This window comes from Thunnus albacares, chromosome 11 (genome assembly GCF_914725855.1).
Source record: "Thunnus albacares chromosome 11, fThuAlb1.1, whole genome shotgun sequence".
In the NCBI taxonomy this organism is placed as follows: Eukaryota; Metazoa; Chordata; class Actinopteri; order Scombriformes; family Scombridae; genus Thunnus; species Thunnus albacares.
The window spans coordinates 28,043,517-28,062,888 of NC_058116.1; the positions used below are offsets into that span (position 1 = coordinate 28,043,517).

The 19,372-nt window shown below is 39.1% G+C and overlaps 2 protein-coding genes and 1 non-coding gene across 3 annotated transcripts; all 3 read right to left on the reverse strand.

Moving 5' to 3' along the window:
* Nucleotides 1-2,419: 2,419 nt before the first annotated feature.
* trnai-aau lies at nucleotides 2,420-2,493 on the reverse strand. The gene has a single exon. It is a non-coding gene; the product is annotated as a tRNA-Ile (tRNA).
* A 2,449-nt stretch (nucleotides 2,494-4,942) lies between these two features.
* Nucleotides 4,943-18,024, reverse strand: cops8 (COP9 signalosome subunit 8). The gene is made up of 7 exons (XM_044365710.1): nucleotides 17,892-18,024; nucleotides 15,580-15,650; nucleotides 14,581-14,629; nucleotides 13,113-13,245; nucleotides 7,146-7,253; nucleotides 6,827-6,889; nucleotides 4,943-5,843 (listed from the first exon to the last, which is right to left on the reverse strand). The coding sequence occupies exons 1-7, from the start codon at nucleotides 17,961-17,963 to the stop codon at nucleotides 5,764-5,766; spliced, it is 576 nt and encodes a 191-aa protein (XP_044221645.1). The 5' UTR covers nucleotides 17,964-18,024; the 3' UTR covers nucleotides 4,943-5,763.
* trim63b (tripartite motif containing 63b) lies at nucleotides 9,501-11,417 on the reverse strand. Its single transcript, XM_044365709.1, has one exon. The coding sequence runs from the start codon at nucleotides 11,211-11,213 to the stop codon at nucleotides 10,143-10,145; it is 1,071 nt and encodes a 356-aa protein (XP_044221644.1). The 5' UTR covers nucleotides 11,214-11,417; the 3' UTR covers nucleotides 9,501-10,142.
* Nucleotides 18,025-19,372: the final 1,348 nt, after the last annotated feature.

The window sequence follows — 19,372 nt, forward strand, 5'->3', positions numbered from 1 at the left end:
AACATGTTCAAACCTTGCTGCTGGACCCACAGCAGTAAAAATGCAAAGAGACTATTCTGGAAATATAATTTGACCTTTTGTCCTCACTTCAAAGCATTCTTCCAGCTGGTTCACAACATTGCCTTGACAGATTTTATGTCTCATATGAACCTGTAAAACTGTGTTGGTTATCCAAACGCATCAAGTTACTCAGTATTCATGGTATAACAGGGTTTTAAAGAGCATCAAACCTGCAATATAGAGACTGATTTAGTATCCACATGCAAGATACAAACTCAGCTTTTTCAGATTAGCTCATTTCCCTTTTTGATTGCTTCAAAGACATCCATTAAGACATGTTTAAATGTGTTTTAGATATCGAGTTATGGATGACAGATTTTCTACAGCAAAACCAGGACAAAACTAAAGTCTTGGTTACTGATACTGAAGCTCAGAGAGACAAACTCAATACGAAACTGCAAGCACTAGCATTAAACCCTTGTCAACAAGTAAAAACCCAGTTATCTTTGATTCAGATCTTAGTTTTGAACCTCACAATAGAAACATAACTAAGAATGCATTTTATTATCTCAAGAACATTGCCAGTGTGCACCCAATTCTCTGTCAAGGCAACACAGAGACACTAATGCACGCCTTTATTACCTGCAGGATTGACTATTGTAATGCTCTCCCTAAAAAGAATATAGCTCAATTACAATTACTTCAAACACAGCTGCACATGTGTTGACTGGGACCAGAGAGAAAGCACACATTACACCAATTTTGAAGTCTCTGCACCAGCTACCTGTTTGCTTCAGAATTGATTTTAAGATCCTTTTATTGGTTTATAAAGCTCTTAATGGACTTGGTCCTACCTGTTTATCAGATTTGCCTTTAGCCTATAAAGCCTCTAGAACCCTACTGGCCTAGTGAGGCATCCTTTTATTATGATGGTCTCGTCTCTGGAACAGCTTCCTGAAGACCTGAGGGCAGCAGAGAATGATGATATTTTTAAAGGCAAACTCAAGACCTACCTTTTTAGTCTGGCGTTTAATTGAACTTTATTTATTTATTTGTCTATTTATTTATGTATTTTAGTCTGTTTTACTTCTTGATATATCATTTTATTTTATTTTTTATTTTCTGGAATGTTTTCCTTTTAATACCCTACCTTTTATTTCTGGTTTTACTCACTTCAATACATCTCCTCTCTTTTAGTATTTTATTATTTTATCTTGTGCTCTTAACCTTTCATTTACTTTTCATCATCTGTTTGGAGTTTTTGGGTTTTTTTTTTTTTCAAATCATGCCTCTGGTGTTTCTCATTGTAATTTGATGAAATTTCTGATATTGATATTATCGTTGATATTATTCATTTGTGTATTTCTACATCTCTATGTTTATGAGGTAGGTGGTACTAAACTCATTGTAAAGCATGATTGGTCACAGGAGTATAATGGGTTTGGCTCTATTACATTTGCATTGCTAATGATGTATGAAGCTTAGCTGACGACAGCAAAAGTAATTAGTTACTTACATGCTACTTTTGTTACTTAAAAAACTCCAAATCTACACCCATACATCACATATTCTGTATTTAACATGTAAAAATAGGAAATTAGACATTATGATTGTCAGCTCACAAACAGTTTGGAGATATTTACTGACCTGCTACAGCTAGCTTAGCTTCAGAAGTCCTTTCCTTGAAGTGAAGTTATGGGGTTCATACACCCCCCCCCCCAAATCTGAAGACGGTCCAGATGATTCCTGTTTGTAGGTTTAAAACGTCACAACATGTAAATAAATTCACAATATGTAAATATGACAACTTTGCAGTTACCAGGAGTTAGCATTTCTCCTGTTTTGGTTGAGGCTAACCATCTAGCCCTGCAGCCCCCGCACCAGGCTAACATGTACCAAACCAGTCTGTCAAATAAACCCTCCATCAAAGAACCAAGTGTTACTGGGATAGTTAACTGTTTTGCAATCACTGAATTCTAAATTGTAATCCCTTATATTACTCCTTACTGAAAAACGTAGCCTCATCAAGTCAGTAATTTGTTGCTACCTGTAATGTAGAGATACAGAAATAAATAAATTTAGATCTGTAGAAATGAATTTAAGACATTCATCTATCGACATAGTTATTTATTATTTATGTTTTAATTTTATAAATTAATTAATGCATTATGTATTAGGTATTCATTTCATCTTATGTCGCCTATTTATTTATTCTCGTGTTTACTAATATATATATTTAGTCATTTATGTACTTAAGTCAGTATCTTTCACTTAGTGATGAATGAGTCAAAATTCTTCATCTATAATTAGGGCACTGCTCATCACTTCGACAGGAGTAGCCAGAGAGTGTACCGCCAGATTTTTCGTGGATAAACGCCAGGTTATATCCTCAGAGACACACCTGCTAACATAATAACGTTGGCCCGTACGGGGATCGAACCCGCGACCTTGGCGTTATTAGCACCACGCTCTAACCAACTGAGCTAACCGGCCATATATACAGGGCGTACCGTACATTTTAACATCCCTGCCGCCGCAGCCGCCAACTGTGAAGACAATAACAACTACCATTTTGGAGAAGGCCAGTGGACGCAAATTAGACCACAGACCCCCGTTTGATAAGATTTTGCCCCATGATCCGTCTGATAAAGCTTTTCCTTTTAGTTGTTTTTTTGTTTACAGAAAGTGTATGAAACCCATGACCAAGACAGTCATACATTATGTCATATGTTACTTATGGATGGAATTATACATAAAAAAAAATACAATATAAAAATAAATAAATAAAATGATTCCCCTTTTAGCTGGGAACTCCCTGGAACCCCCTCAAGAACCCTGAGGGGGGGGCTGAACCCGACTTTGAGAACCACTGTAGTACAGTAGTCTATAACGACCGAATCTAGAGGTGCATATTTCAAAACTAAATTTAAATGAGCACATTTGGCACACAGTAAGTCAAAACAGTTTTACTCTTGAATTTTACAACAGACACACATCGAGGTTGTCCACATCAAAAACATTTATTTATTTTTGCACTCTGCGACCTGCAACTTCAGCATAGCATTTCATCAGTCCAAAATTTGTGTGGGTGCATCATGTGTCACCCAGAACAGATTTAGTACTGTTGTGACAGACTGCTCAAGGTCAGCAGGAGCGATCAGGGTCAGTTACCGTCTCACACTCGCACTGCTGACTGACTCTGGCACCCTGCACTGTCATGAGGCCAAAGCTGGTCCCACACATGCCTGGACATGGGTTACAGTCAGCACGTGTTTGTATATTTACATAAAAACACGTTATAATATTTCTATATATAGATAAGAACACAGTAAACCAGTAAGGTGCAGAATATATGTGAAGATATTTGTGGGGATGAACACAAAGCTACAGTTTCTCAGGTTGTTTACTTAGATGGACTCTACCAGGCAACAAGGAAATGTAAATAGTTTAATGTAAGTGTCTGGTAACTGCCATGTTTACAGTGGTCTCCAATGTGCAATTTTCACAACAAAGCAAACCATGTCATGAAATAAATGAGTTCCTCACCACTACAAACACAAAAGGAACAGCCTTAATGTATGTGATTTCACACTAAATCACATCAAACATCTGCCACTTTCTTTTAATGTCAAGCAATCAATACATCAAAAAAACTATAAAGTAAATAAGCGTTTCGATTTCTTTTCCAAAACAGGATGCAGATTGGGGTACAAAAAAAAAAAAAGAAAAAAAAGAAGAAGAAATCACCACCAGATTTATTTTGTAGCACTGATGAACAGATGGCAGCCAGATCGTATGCCTTTACAGAATGACATATCTATTGCTTTTCCTTGATGTTAATTCAAACTTAATTACACATTCTGAGATCATGAATTTGAGGGGTAAGATTTAAGGACACTTGGAAATTTGTACTAATTCTTGAAGAAGTGATGAAACCAGTTTAGAATCCTGCTCTTGCTGCCATTTAGCAATCTAAAATCTTTGCACCATTAGTTAAGTTGCATTGCACATTACAGTAATGAAACTCGGTGGGTGTAGTCTTTGAACAGACATGAAAGTTTGTGGACTTATACGTCAGTCTTACGTCACCCAGCAAGAGCTCATTTAAAGCCGTACATATCAGAAAGCCATGAATGTCAACCCAATCAATTTTATGAAGAGATTCATGCTATTTGAAGCAAACTTGGCAAAACAAGATAGCTTTTATTCTGATTATCTGATTTTCCTGGTGGTCTTATGTGGCTATAATGCTGCAGTAATACGCTTCCTCACACATTATGTTCTTCCTCATGTGAAACAAATGTGTTAACCTGATGCACCAGATGGTTTGTTACACAGAACCATCTGAGAAGTCGTCGATGGAAACCGTTTGGAGAAGGGCAGGCGCTTTCAAAAAATACGTGGCAGGCGATTGGATGAACCGTTTATCACCGCCTTACTTTGCGAGGCAGCTGGATTTCGCCTCGCCTGATCCTGTGATGTCATCTTGCGAATCCAGGTGCCTCGCAGGGTAACAAATGTGACAATTTATTGTTTATTTGGCTGGCAATTTTCTAGATTTTTTCGTACTGTAGACCTTTGTTGTTGTCAAAAAAACAACTAACAACACATCAATGAGCCACACCGCTGCACAGGGTGACATGTTCCTTCACCCCAAAGGCAACGGTTGTTTATTTAGAAACAGCTCCACAGACTAGTAACAGCCATCACGCTTTCAGAGAGCAGTTCCTTGAATGGTAGATGCCACTGAGCATGTGTAGGAATGCGGTTTTGTTTACAGAGTTTCACTTAGCTTGTTGTGCAACATATCACGACGTCTGGACTTTGAGCTACAATGTTAACTCAAAGAACGTCAGTAGTTATTGATATTAAGAAAAATATTGTTCCCAGACTGGTCTGTAAGGATCAATCTATTACGTCAAAGAAATTCCAGAATACAAAGTTAGAAACAGCAAAATATTTATTCACCAGTCAAAACATAAACTTCAAATACGAGGTCTGAGTACTGAACTCCATACCAGAGCTGCAAGAGTAGTTGATTCATCGCTTAAGTCATTTTTCCAGAAAAAAATGCCAAACATCTGATGGTTCCAGCTTCCCGAATGTGATGACTTGCTGTTTGTCCGTCATACGTGACAGTAAATTGAATATCTTAACATTAAAGTCAGACAAAACAAGCAAATTGAAGGCATCACTGAGAAATTTTTAACATTTTGTAGACTAAGCGATTAATCGAGAAAATAATCAGATAATAATCCTTAGTTGCAGCTCTACTCCACACAGTGATGCATGCATGCCAAGACTTCTGTTACCTGACAAAAATTTCTTTCAAGGAAACCTTTAAGTGCTACGACAGAACGGACATTCTGTACATACTGCTTTGTGTATTTCTATTCTGTTTGTTATGTTGGCAATTAAAACATATCGACAGTGATAAGAATGACTTCCTGTAATACTTCCTTTGAAAATCAGATCAGAATTTCTGCATCAGGCGGGGTTGCAAAGAACAGGAGAGCAAAAAAATAAAATAATACAACATTGTAGCCAATTGTCAAGATGCTATATTATTCACTGAACATAAATAGGCAGGTCATGGAGAAGAGCTTGCAACAATCCTACACGATGATGGGTGTGTTTTTGGTACATCTTTTATCAGGGAGCGGGACTTTGCAAGCTGTAGGAAGGAGGAAGAGTCTATGCAAACTTGTGTTCTCCCTCTGTACCAAGCAGGCGAAAAAGGGTGGCAGTGGTTGTGGTGGGTTATCAGTTCTCGAGGAAAGCCACGTAGTCAGTGAGTCTGGCCAACTGCTGCTCATTTGGAACCAATGAAACGGGGGGAGGATCTGTTGAGAGAGAGAGAGAGAGAGAAACAGTGAGGAGAGGGGAGAGACACGGAGAGGGAGAAGTTGAGTCAGAGGGGGGATTCCTCATTGGGCCTAGTGCTATCGATCTTCTTACATCTAAACCAGTTTTAACTCGAGAGGCTGCAGCCCACGTGTTCTGGCTCGGAGACTCAGCAGGTCGCAGGTTTCAAGTTAACCACGCTGTCGACATCTGCGCATGAGCTCACCGCTTCCTCCGACCTGTTTAACAACACTACCTGCAGAGTCTCCCCATGTGACCGCGAGACATTCAGCCCTGGAGATCATTAAAAGAGTGCCACACTCTTTTTTCAGGGACACTTTACGTTCATCCAAACCAGAATGATTTTCCTCCACTCTAACAAAAAAAAAAAAAAAAAAATCACCGAGCACTATTAAGTCCCAGTGGTGCTGTGGGGGTGGAGGGGGGGGCAGACATGTGAGGATTAATGGTGAGTGGGTTAGCTGTTTTGGGTTGGACATGTGCGCTGCAGATGCTTCAGCAGCAAGGTCCGATGATAACAGAGAGGACAGACCGCAACCTCCTCCTCCTATGTTTGCATGAATCAATAGGTTTCTCTTGCAAAAATGGATCGATCCATGACCCTCCAGACTTGAAAACATGTAGTGATGTGATAAATATTTTGACAAAATAAGGGAGGGGAGGAGAAGAAAAGAAATGGAGCATGAAAGTTTGGGAAATATGTTATACAAGGGAGATTTAGCAAATAAAATTTCAGGAAATTCTAGGGAAAATATCGTCTTTGTCATCAAATGTCGTATTTCTATGGAATTAAAAATGACCCCCAAATCCCAGCGCTGAACATTTTTATGAGTCTAATAAAATCTAGGCGGAGGAGTAGTAGGAAGATGGGTGCAAGCTTTCACATAAGGAGAAAACCGTTTGGGCACAGGACAGCAGGCTGATGATGGGTACAATTTAGAAGAGCAATACTGCCACCTACCTGGCTTTTTGGGCATCACCATCCTGGTAGCAGGGTCCGCCTGCCAGCCTTGACTCACCACACCTTTGGACAAACACAGAGGCGGAGAAGGAGGAAAAAAAAAAAAATCCTCAGTGTATCAGTGGGATCTGATACGAGACTGATGGTTGCGTAAATGATAAGGTAATGGAAATAAGCTGTAACACATCCCAGTGGGAACACTACTTGAGTACAGCTGTTATTATTACTTAGAAAACCCCTCGGCATCTGACCTCTTTATAAACAGTGACAGTGATGACAAAACATTTCCTCTCAAGGGGTTGTGTAAATTCAAGCTTACCCTTTACTGCTTCTTCCACAGAGTAGCCCACAAAGGCGGCAAAATCTTCTGCTGCGATGGAGGTATATGCCTGGGCCACTAGTGCGTACGCCCTTTGTCTTGTGCTCTCTGTGAAACAACCATGAACCATAGATAGGATATCAATATCAGATAGTACATACAGAGTACATGAGTGCTAAAGCTGTATTCCAGCACCCTGCGTCTATTTAAAGTGCACAGAGTACATGGGCAACACCACCTTTCTGTCAATGCAGAAAAAAAACACATAAGACAGACAGCATGTCAGACAGCAATAGTATGTTATGTTAATTCTAACATTTTATCATTGTGTCTCTTGTAAACAAAGCTGCTTATTAGCAACAGCGCTGGAGGTTGTAGACTGTGGATAACAATTAATCAACCGTGACAGACAGGGTTTTTGAAGCCAGGGGCTGTTTTAAAAAAGCAGTCACAGGTGAGTATGTTTTGGTAAAATGTTGAGTGAATGCTGCAAGTCTCTGTGAAACATTTGTTTTATTTCGCTTTTTAGCCTGCCCAGTTTCAAATTTTCTGTCTTGGGGTTTGGTTATGGTTAGAGCTGCAACGATTGGTTGATTAATTGGTTGACATAAATTTAATCACCAACTCTTTTGATGATTAATCATTTGGAGTCATTTTACATGGAAAAAAGTATCCAAATTCTCTGATTCCAGCTTCTGAAATGTGAATATTTTCTGTTTTTTTTTAGTCTTCCCTGACAATAAACTGAATATCTTTGGATTGTAGACTGTTGGTCAGGACCAAAGAAGACATTTGGGATTTAACTTTGGGGCTTTGAGAAACAAAGACATTTTATAGACCAAAGGACTAATTGAGAATATAATCAACAGATTAATTGATAATGAAAATAATAATAAGTTGTGGTCCTAGTTGTGGTAATTCTGTGTGCTTGAATTCATAAAGTTGCTTCCTCTCACTCCACCCAAGCACATGGTCCCAACTAACTACTGACTCACTCTAACAAAAGTTTGTCTGGGATCTAAAATAAAAATTAAGTATGTCTGAACAAAGACTGAGTTTTCTGCCTTTTACTGCTTCTACCATCTGGGTCTGTTTTATATTAAATGGTGCTCTGATTTGATCGTGATCAACATGTGTGATAAACATGTGAGCTGAAAGAAAGTTTTCCATAATCAAGAATGCTAAACGATTGATCTTGTTAAATGAAGCGAGATAAAGAAGAATCATGAGCATTATATGCAGTACACTGCTTACACTTCAGACCACAGGAGTCTATATCAAAAGGCACTGGCTTCCCAACTGTCAAAGCTGCCCAATTTATCCTTCCCACAGCCTGACATGGTGCTGTTGTTTGTGAAGATAAGGGTAAGAGTGACAGGGTCTCGCAACAGCATGGAACGACATACATCGGCATGCACTTGCTGCTGCTGCTCCTGCAAAGCTATCACGTAAATGACTCAGGGTTGTGGCCTTTCGTGTTTTATAGCCTAGCAACGGTTTATGTGTACCAACAGTCAGCCCCCAGTCTACTGCAGCAGCTAGCAGCGGTAACAATAACAAGTAGGATGAGAAGAGACAGCTGTGAGGTGAAGGCAGGAGATTTGTCAGAGTGCTTTCCCATTTTGCAGTCCAACAGGCTTCCTGTTCACCCTGTTATTGTACTTGTCTAAAATGAGGTGGAAGAAAAAATATGACCTTAAAAAACTATGTCACGGCAAAGTTTATGCATCAGTTGAGTTTGAAGGTATTAATATTTATTCAGTAGGAGTCTTAATGAAAGTTTTGGCTGTATCTTCTGCACCCTTTAAAATGGACACTAAGATAATTAAAACAGATTATTTTCACACATTTGGATCCAGTAACATTGTTAAGTCATTGTCATGTCTCACCATTGATGAATGAGAAAAACAATTGAAGTGTTTTTCCCCCTCTCTAGTCAGCATGAATCATACTTCATAAAACAGCTTCTTGTGTTGGAACAAGTTTCTTGCACATGACTGGCTGCATATTAGAAAAGAAATGCTCCCCATGAAGCCAAACAGGTCATCTCAAGGGGCTTTTTGTAACCCTGTCCGTCCACAGGCAGACATGTATTTTTACCATTGCCTCTTGACCCTTGGGAGATGACTGGTGTGGCAACTGGACCGGCCTTTCTTAGTATGCCTTTCTGACACTCCAGGGTTGGGTTGGAGCTGCTGAGCAAGACGTCTAATGTGGGAGGATGGGAGTTTTATGGAGGAGAAACAGGACCTGGCCTGTCCTCTCTGACAGTCTATTCCAGGGCTGCTATCATTTCTCACCCTCTCACCTCTTAAAAATAGACCCCACTTTTCACCAGCAAAGGCAAAGCAGACAGGACATGGCAAGGGCTTTTATTTTTGAATACAGTCTATTGCCAAGTAAGAGCAACAACAGGCTGGGGAAACATTTTGATGGGTGCACTCAAAGGAAGATCTATATTATATATATTAAACTGGGTTTTGCAGTTTTCTTCCTCTATATGCTTCTTGAATTTGATCTTATTAGAAACTTTGCTTTAAGATTAGAATTAGAAATAAAACAAGTAATGAATTAATTTCATGCAGCTTTATTTCAGGTTCCACTGAAGACCAAATTGGTGATTACATGTAGATCAACTTCGACAAAGTGAGAAAATGCAAAAGAACTATTTCCATAAGCTACATATGAATAAAATTACGTGTGCAGACATTTTATTTACATTTATTTTACAGACCTATTTTTCCACTTAACACCAGCATTTAACTGGCTCAAAAGTACAAAAGTATAAAACGTTCAGGAAAGGTATGAATTCGACATTGGTATTAAATATTGCACAGAAAGTAAGGGCAAGCCATTCTAGCCCACATCCTCCGTAACCTTATATTTCTTTAACATCAAATTGCAAAGAGTCCCTGCCATTCTTGTTCTTGTTAAAAAAAACATTCAAAAGCACATATTACAGTAGTTTCTACTAGAACCTAACCACTTCAATTTTCATTATTCTTCCTCCTCTTCTTCCTCTTCCTCCTCCTCCTCCTCCTCCTCCTCCTCTGCATCCTCAAATTCATCATCATCACCCAATCCAAAGTCCATTTTTGCAAGGACTGCTTCAACATGCTCTGTTGACAAAGTGAAGTGGTCCATCTTCTCAAAGCCTGGTTCTGGCCTCTCTTCCCCCATTGAGCATTTAGCTGCGTCTTTGGTCTGTGTAATAAGGCCCTTGGAGGCTAACAGAAACTCAGCAGCACCATTCTGCTCCAATGCCCTCACAGCCGAATCCGTCAGCTCTGAACTAGCTTGCAGTCGTTCGCCGTAACGTTGAGCCAGTGCCCGCAGAGCAGCCACCTTTTCATCTTGCTCTTTACCAACCTGCTCCAGTAGTATGGTTTTGCGCTCTTCCAGGACAGCATATAATAGGTCAAAGCGTTCAGCTAGGCCTTGTTTAACACACTGAGCATTCTCCTGTACAGCACGGCAGGCATCTTCCATCTGGTTGAGCAGAGCTTGCAGGCGCCCATTGCTGGCCACCAGGGTATCAATAGCATTACTCAGTTCACCTTTCTGGGCCTGGTATACACTTTCTAGAGGTGCCACCTCACAGTCCTTGTGCTGCCCAAACACTTTACACATGGAGCAAGTGGGTATCTGACAGGTAGTGCAATAGATGTTGATTCTCTCGTCTTCATGTTCTTGGCACATCGGTTCTTTGGATTCTTTAGGCTTCAGGGAGTTGTCTGGGCTTCCACTGCCACTACCTTCTTGCTGCTGCTTATAGATGTCGATGATATTTTCAACCAACAGGTTGCGCTGGAGCCCGTGTACACCATGGCGGTCAAGCACGACCTCAAACCGGCATGTAGGGCAGCGAAAGACACCACCAGAAAAACGGTATGGGTTGCGTGAGTCATAGAGGTCACTTGCACAACTACGGCACAAGTTGTGTTGGCAGGGTAGGATGACCACAGGTTTGGTGAACATGTCCAGGCAGATGGGGCAGCTCAGCTGCTTCTCAAGGCTATCCATGGGGCTAGGGGGTCGAACCACAGATCCTGTCCTCTGCAAATCCATAATGGAAAAAGTCTCTACCTGCAGCTAGACCAGAACGTTTCCTAATTTCCACAAAGAGAGAGGTACGAGGTTTACTCTCTCCGTCAGTTTCAACAAGTTATCAAAATAAAGGACAGACCCTGACTCTTTAGTGTATGCTGTTGCTTGTGAAATGTCGATATCTATTCTGGCTGAGAGCTAGCAGCTCTGTCCTTTATACCAGCCCCTCACAGCTGGTGACACCCGATCCTTTTGACCAACCAGAGCACACATTCCTGCCTGCTTGCTGGCCTGGGATCTTTTCAGAGAATTGGCCCCCACCTCCCCAGTGCTGCATATGTCACATGTCCTAGTAGGCACTGTGTCCCCTCTAAAAGTGACAGAAGTCAGAATAAGCAGAGATACAAACAGGGTCCATGTGACTGAGGAGCCCTACCTGAGAGAAGGAGCTCAGTCCAATTGGTAAACAAGTCAGTGTCAACATCCTGTGACTTTGTTGTTTTGACCATTTTATCACTTGTTGAGATTAGCTGTCATTTTCCATGTTTACTGTTCATATAACCTGTTTTATTTACCACAGTAAACACAGCTCTTAACATAACCACCTAAATTTCAATTGACCAATGATATTAAATTGACAGAAAAATCATGACAATTTCGATAATTAATTACATCTTTACAGAGTCAACTACTACATTAAATTAAAGTCTTTTTCAAGTAAAAATACAACCTATTTGGTAATAAATGATTTTCAAATGTGAGGATTCACTTTTCTTTGCTTCTTTATAAATGTCATATCTTTGGAGTTTCTGACTGTTTGACAGTCGGTCATTTAAAATAAAATTTTCAATGGTATCTTTCAAATTCTATGAAGTAATACTTATGGCAACCAATGACAAAATCATGGTCTTAACTTGGTCAGAAAGGGTATAAACAGTAAACACCAATTGACATGATGATAAGAACATTATCATATAAATTATTCTTTACGGATGAATGTGCTACTTTCTTAACTTTGAAACAATAAATTGAATATATTTACATCTTATTTACTCACATTCACCACATCTAACAAACAATTATCATCCGTGTCAAAGTGTCTCATGACATATTGTACGTAAGCATCCATGTCAGATCAACATGATGTAACGTGAACATGACTGATAAGCTATTCTTAAACTCTTGCACAAGGGAACCAACACATGACACACATGCCCCAACAATTGTGAGCATGATAGCAATAATTTCATAAGGATTTTTCTCAAAATTATTCTTTAGATGTAAGAAATAAAATAGATGAGTGAAATCAAGAGACAACTGAAATATTTAGATATTCAGTTAGATTACAATAGTGTAAATACATGTAAAGTGATGATCTTATTCAGACTATTGGGTTGTAACTACCTGAACTAGCCTTCTTGATACTAATATACTAATATGTCATATTGCTGGACATGATGTTATAGACAGTTAAAGTCACTCACTGTATTTTCCAACATATTTTATTTCCCCCTCGGCTGGGTTGCATCATAGCTTAAGCTGCGTTCAACTGGTGCCCCCTGCTGATTGTGATTCTATATCATGCAGGTGAAATGTAAATACTTAAGTCACTCAAGCTTTTACTGATAAAACTACAAATTAAATTAATTCAAAATACACCTAACATAACTTTTAAGTCATGGTTATGAAGTATAGTACCAGTTAAAAGTTTGGACACACTTTCTCATTCAAGAGGATGGGACTTTTGTTTGGTACTGTATATAATATTTAAATGTCCCTACAGGGAATTTCTCTACAATTTTCAATTTTTCACAAGGCAGGGCATAAAACCATTTTTTTGGAAGTGCTATCTAAACAGACTATATGGAATGTAGAGTAATGAGAGAGAAAGATCAGGTAGGATGTGATTTTTGTCGTTACCTCGAAGGGCCTCCATGACCGGAAGGATATTCTCTGTCCACTGATGTGCTGCGATGGCTGTGTAAATCCCTGGAAAGTCGCGCTGCCAAATACGCTGGCCAACAGCCCAAACAGCTGTTAATTCAGGGTTTGCCTGCATACAACAAGAGGAAAAGCATTTTAAAATCTTTCCATATGCTTCACTTGACAAGGCAGTGGCCCTCATACTGTACTTTAACAGCATCACACCCAAATACTATTTTTACTCACATCCATTGTCAAATACCATTTAAAATTTTAAATCTCATACTATTTAAGCAATGTGAGGATCATTATTTCTCAACCTTCAGCTAGGAATGTGATGAAGAGCAGAAAGGGCAAAAAGCCTGAAAACATTTTTTCTCAATCAGCTTCCTACTTATTAATAGGCTCCTACATCAATACAAAAGTTTTTCTCCCACACATTTCTGTATTTGTGTTTTCATCCTTGGCTCAGTTGGTGATGTCTCGCATTAGAAATATTTGAATCAAAATGTGATGACAGTTGTGGGGTTGCTTCCTCCGTTTCTGAATCAAAACAAGACGGCCTGCTGGCTACACGGATAAGAAACAGTTGCAACTTAGGAAACAGGTGAAAAATATTTTTTATCATGCAGTGTATGGAATGTTTTTTTTTTGTTTTTTTTTTAATTTAGATGGTTAGAAAAGTCTTCTAGGATTCTGGAAATACCTCCGAAACAATGTTTCTTTAAATGAGCCTCTGGGTTTTTCAAACATTGCAAGTTAATTGTCTTTTAGAGAAACTGAATGTTACCTCTGTGACCATAATGTATTCTAATGCATGAGAGGCACAAACTGGGCCTATACTGTTTTATTTCACTCTCACCACTCTTTTACATAAAAAAAAGAATAGAAAGGGAAAAAAAAGCTCTAAAATAAATCCCACTGTACACTGCCTGCTCAGCACCATATGGCAAACAGACACAATTAGCAGCTAGCCTGTGATCACAGCGGAGCATTTAGAAGCTAAAGATATTTCCCTCAGGAGTTGGCAAAGACCAAAAACAGAGCTAAAAGAGAGTTAATACTGGATTTACATTTGCCAGGTGGCAAGAAACACAACTCCGAGGGAATGATAACGTTGCTCCGTAACTGCTGGATGTGGAAATAAGCAATTGTTTACTTACAAGCTTGCCATATCACCATGAATGACTGATTTATTTATGGATTAAACAGACACATAAAACCTTAAAAAGTGATGATATTTCAATGTTGTGTTGCTGATCTCAAGCAACCAAATGAAATTAAAGTCAAACATCCACATTTCTTTGCTTTTCAGACTCCAGACTTACCACTTGAATGTTGATGTGAACAGTACTTACAAATCTGAAACTTGTAAATATGATAACTTCCACATAACTTGAAGGCAGCATGAGCAGGACTATTACATCTATCATACCCAGATGGAGGTGAGGTTGAACTCATTTACCGTTTTTATTGCTTGGGGAATCCGCTTCCATAGATACCTGGCGTTATTCCTGTTGGACACAAATTAACACAAGTTAGGAAAAACACAGAATTAAACGGCAGGTACAGGCAGCAATACAAGACTGGGTGAGCTGTGACAAAACTTAACAAGACTTCAGCTACCTACTGTTGTTAACACACATATTTTATACAAGCAGTTCAAATCCAGACTAGATGTATTATTTTTAAAGCCATCCATTTAAATCTAATTGTTCCTGCTGAGTGCTCTCACTCAAGTGATTACTGTTCTTGCAACTCCAGGAAGCCATGTCATTTCATTTCTAAGAAGGTACTGAAGGATTATGGCTTTATGTGGCTTATAGGGTTGTAACAGTACGTGCATTTGTCCCAAACCATTTGTTACAGGATGTCTGGTAAGCGACTTCCTTCCTTTGTTCTGTGACCCAAACAATTACAGTCAAAATAGTTTTATAATCCATTTACTTCAATGTGCTAAACAGTAATGGACCAAAATGTTGCTTTCTACCTTTAATTTGTTTTAGTCTGCTGTGCCGATAACATACCATGTCCCAAAACCAAGCTACATACCAACCGCTACTGTGAATTTTGTGTACCATTACACCCCTTGTGGCTTATGAATTATGATATTGGAAATTTAACGGAGATGCAGCCTTACTGCATACCACAGCTGCAACACCTAAGAAGGCATGTTGGTTCTTTAAATGATAATGACAATCAGTGTTCAATCAATCTTTTGCTGTGACAGTGCACATATGTCACAAGACAAAGGCTAAAAAAAGTCGCAGAATATGTCTTTGGCGGCTAAGAAACTGAAGAGGAAAAATGGCATCCCCAGTGTTGACTAAGTTCATTTGAAATAAAAGACACATGGCATCCATTTGCTTTGAACACAAAATCTAAAAGCCCACACCCCCAATAAAAAAAAACAATGTAGAGAAAAGCATGTCAGCTACTTAAAACAAAAACAGAGTTGACTTACATATCATTATGTAGTAAATAGAGCGCCAGCAACTGAGTGTAGACTTGAGGTGTTGCAATGCCCCCTGGAGCCTGTTAAAAATAAATGCAGGTCTGATGTTAAAGTTTGCTGCTTAACATAAGCAGAAAACCAAACCATATTTGCTTTCCTAAACAAACTGTGTTGTATATATTAAAGATCAATGGTGGAAGAAGTATTCAGACTCCTTATTTAAGTAAAAGTACCAATACAGCAATGTAAAAATACTCCATTACAAGTAAAAGTCCTGCATGAAATATCCTACCACAGTAAAGGAACATAAGTATTATGAGCTTGATGTAGTTAAAGTATTGCAGTAAAAGTAGTGGTTTGGTCCCTCTGACTGATATATTATTATATATGACATCATTAGATTATTAATAGTGAAGCATCAGTGTTAGAGCAGCATGTTACTGTTGTAGCTGCTGGAGGTGGAGCTAGTTTCAACTACTTTATATACAGTTAGCTAGTTTAGTCCAGTGGTTCCCAACCTAGGGGTTGGGCCCTTCCAAAGGGTCACCAGATAAATCTAAGGGGTCATGAGATGATTAATGGGAGAGGAAAGAAGAAAAAGTTCTGATACACAAATCTGTTTTGAGTTTTTGGACTTTTCCTCTAATCTTTGATTTTTGGTGAAATATTGGATCATTTGAACATTTATTGAAATGAAAGCATGTGAGAAGTTTAGAGGGAAAAATCACTATTTGGTGGAGCTGTTAACAACTCATAGACATCTGAAATGTGACACCAACTACACACTGCTTTCTGTAAGACGTCAAAAACAAAAAAAGTTAAAAACCACTGGTTTAATCTTTAAAAGGTATACTATGCAGGATTTTCCTACAACAAAAAAGGATGTATAGACTCATACAAAATTCAATCTCAATCATCACAATAATCCACTACAAGTGTGTGGTGGTGTATGCATCTACAGAAACCCGGCCCACTGCCTGTATTTTCTTATTATTTTGCTATGTTCAGGATGTTGCTGGGTGTCAGTCTTTGGGCAGTGGGTGTGTAGCCCCCATCCCATAACAGCACGCAGGGTGTGAGGATGGGACTATAAAAACATAGGGACCAGGTTACATTGCTGTCTCCATTTCTCTCCTCTGCTCTCTATCTGTGTACGTCGGACCGAGGAGGGCAGGGCTGAGCTCCACATACACAGACACGCACAGAGCAGAGAGGCCACAATGGACAGGATGCAGGCAAAGCATGCGCTTCAAAATCTGACACAAAGTCCGACAATGTGGCACCTTCCCGCGGGGTTGTGCAGAGGTGTGAGCATGTTTAATTGTGCTTTAGAATGTAATTGCCATGAAACAATCAGAAAATAACATTTTATTTATCTGATTCACTGCTTTGTTCTAGTTAGCGCTGCTCACTCTCTTCATTCACTCTCTAGCTCACTGAACCACCGCTGCTCTCTCTTTCTAGCACTAATGTCATTGAGCTGGGGAGGAGGGACCAACTTTTAATATTGTGTTTACAAACACCAACCAACACATCCTGCATAGTATACCTTTAACTATGTTATATTATCCATTGTGTCAAATCTTCACCTGAAAAGCAACTAAAGCTGTCAAATACATGTAGTGGAGGAGAAAGTACAGTATTTAATTCTGAAATGTAGTAGAGAGGAAGTAACAGTTATAAAGTACCTCAAAAGTACCTCAAAACTGTACTTAAGTGCAGGACTTGAGTAAATGTACTTTCCACCACTTCACAGATTACTCACTGAGCCCCGTAATATTTACTTTACATTGACCACAGTCAGCACCAGCAGTGCTGTCAGCTAAGTTAGCTGACATCTGCCTTCTGTCAACATTATCAGCTGACGTAGTTATAAAAGCAAATGATCAGTTCTAACAGTAACACACGGCTACAATAGGAATTGCTTTTAACGTTATAAGACCCTAAATGACAACAATACAATAGCTGCAACGCAGGCTGTGTTTACCAGTAAGATATAACGAAGAGCTCTCTAGCTATGTAGCTAGCTACCAACTATCTGCTAATACATGAAATGAAAGTGGACAATAACGGTAATTCTGCTACTACAGTTTTCATAACTAACTTGTAACGTTGAGTTAATAAGTTAATATAACAGAGTTTGTAAGTAAACTTGGCGTAGAGTTGTGCAAACAGGCTAGCTTTAAGCCATATTATTGACGTTAGCCTGAGCTAGCCGCTAGCTAACTAGGTGTCAGATTGTTACCTTATTATTAAACGGTCTATAAAACAGTATTTATTGTTGGCACATAAAATAATTAATTCCGCGATTCAGTAGTTACCTCGAGCTCTTGAGCTTCACACTGCTCCAGTAGTTTATCAAAATTTTCCTCCATAATCACAGCTGCAGGCATGATGATGCCTAGCTGAACCTTCTTCTTCTCCTTCTGTACTGTTGCAGTAGATTAGCGGTACGTCCGGGTCCTGCTGCCTCCCACTGGACGAAGCACAAAGTACTGAATAAAAAATTACACACGGCCTCCAACAATCCAAGATCCAATTATACCACGATACAATACATACAATATAATGAAATTTCAATAACATACCATGGAATTTAATGAAATAAGGGGGAATTATTGTCCAGACATGACCTGGAAAAGCTATTCCATGCTATTCTCTACCCTAACTCTACTGTTCTCGGGTCTCACAAAGAAACCTTTAAAACAATTACAACTCACCCTGAATGCTGCAGCAATGGTGCTAATTAGAACTAAAAAAAACAAAACAAAACTGAACACATCACACCTATTCTTCAAACCCTGCATTGGATTTTCACTTCGACATGTATTTGTGTCCTTGGGCAAGATACTAAATCCCAAATTGCTCCCAATGACACAGCCATATGTGAGTGTGTGTGTGTGTGTGTGTGTGAATACGTGAATGAGCATTAGAAACATTGTAAACTGCTATATTGCTCCTGAAGAGGAGCAAGTGACCAAAGATTGGCACCTTGCATGGCCTCCTCTGACATCAGTGTATGCATGTGTGTGTGAATAGGTGAATGTTAGCATGTGTTGTAAAAGCGCTTTGAGTGGTAGACTAGAAATGCACTATATCAATGCAATCCATTTACATTGTAAATTTGTTTTGTTGTCAATGTTACTTTTTCATGTGGTGTCTAAATGAGTACCAAACAATATCAAACACAAGCATACAGAGGAAGTAAAGGCTACTACTACCCATTGCCCTACATACAAGTTAGTTAATGATGCAGATATTGCTTCTCAGTTGGAGATAGAAAGCTCCAATGCAAATTTTTAGCCCTGCTCAATCAGTATGTGGAAAACAATGCGGGGAAACAGAACATGTGCAAAAGAGAAAAAGAAAACAAAACCCAGAATCAAGATCTTACATTTCAGATCAGATCTTGAAGAAATACTCCAAAGTCCTCATCAATCTCATTGATTTTATTATAAAACCAACCCCAACAGTTCCTCTTTTAATGTGAAGATTCACACTATTTTGCTCAGAATGTGAAAATCTCTGTCAGGGTCTCTATCACAGTTGTTAGGACTCTAGTGAACGCCTCCACACTTGTCAGACAAAAGCAGCATCAGAAAATAGAAGAAAAAAGTAATCATCCTGTATGCAGTATTGTGCTTGCGACAAGATTGACAGACAGCTATTGCGACAACTCAAAATGACAAAAGTGAGGCCCTTTTCAAAACAGACACTTTGACATGTGATAGTAGAAAAAGCACAGGGGTTACTAAGAACTTTAACAATAGCGTTATTCTAAACCATGACAGTGAGCCAGCGT

Coding starts and splice junctions, on each gene's coding strand:
- trim63b (XM_044365709.1), bottom strand. CDS start 11,213: ATGGATTTGCAGAGGACAGGATCTGTGGTTCGACCCCCTAGCCCCATG.
- cops8 (XM_044365710.1), bottom strand. CDS start 17,963: ATGCCTGCAGCTGTGATTATGGAGGAAAATTTTGATAAACTACTGGAG. Junction 13,246..14,580: donor TTCCCCAAGCAATAAAAACG/GTAAATGAGTTC, acceptor TGTTGTATGCAG/GCAAACCCTGAATTAACAGC. Junction 5,844..6,826: donor GGTGATGCCCAAAAAGCCAG/GTAGGTGGCAGT, acceptor CTCTCTCAACAG/ATCCTCCCCCCGTTTCATTG.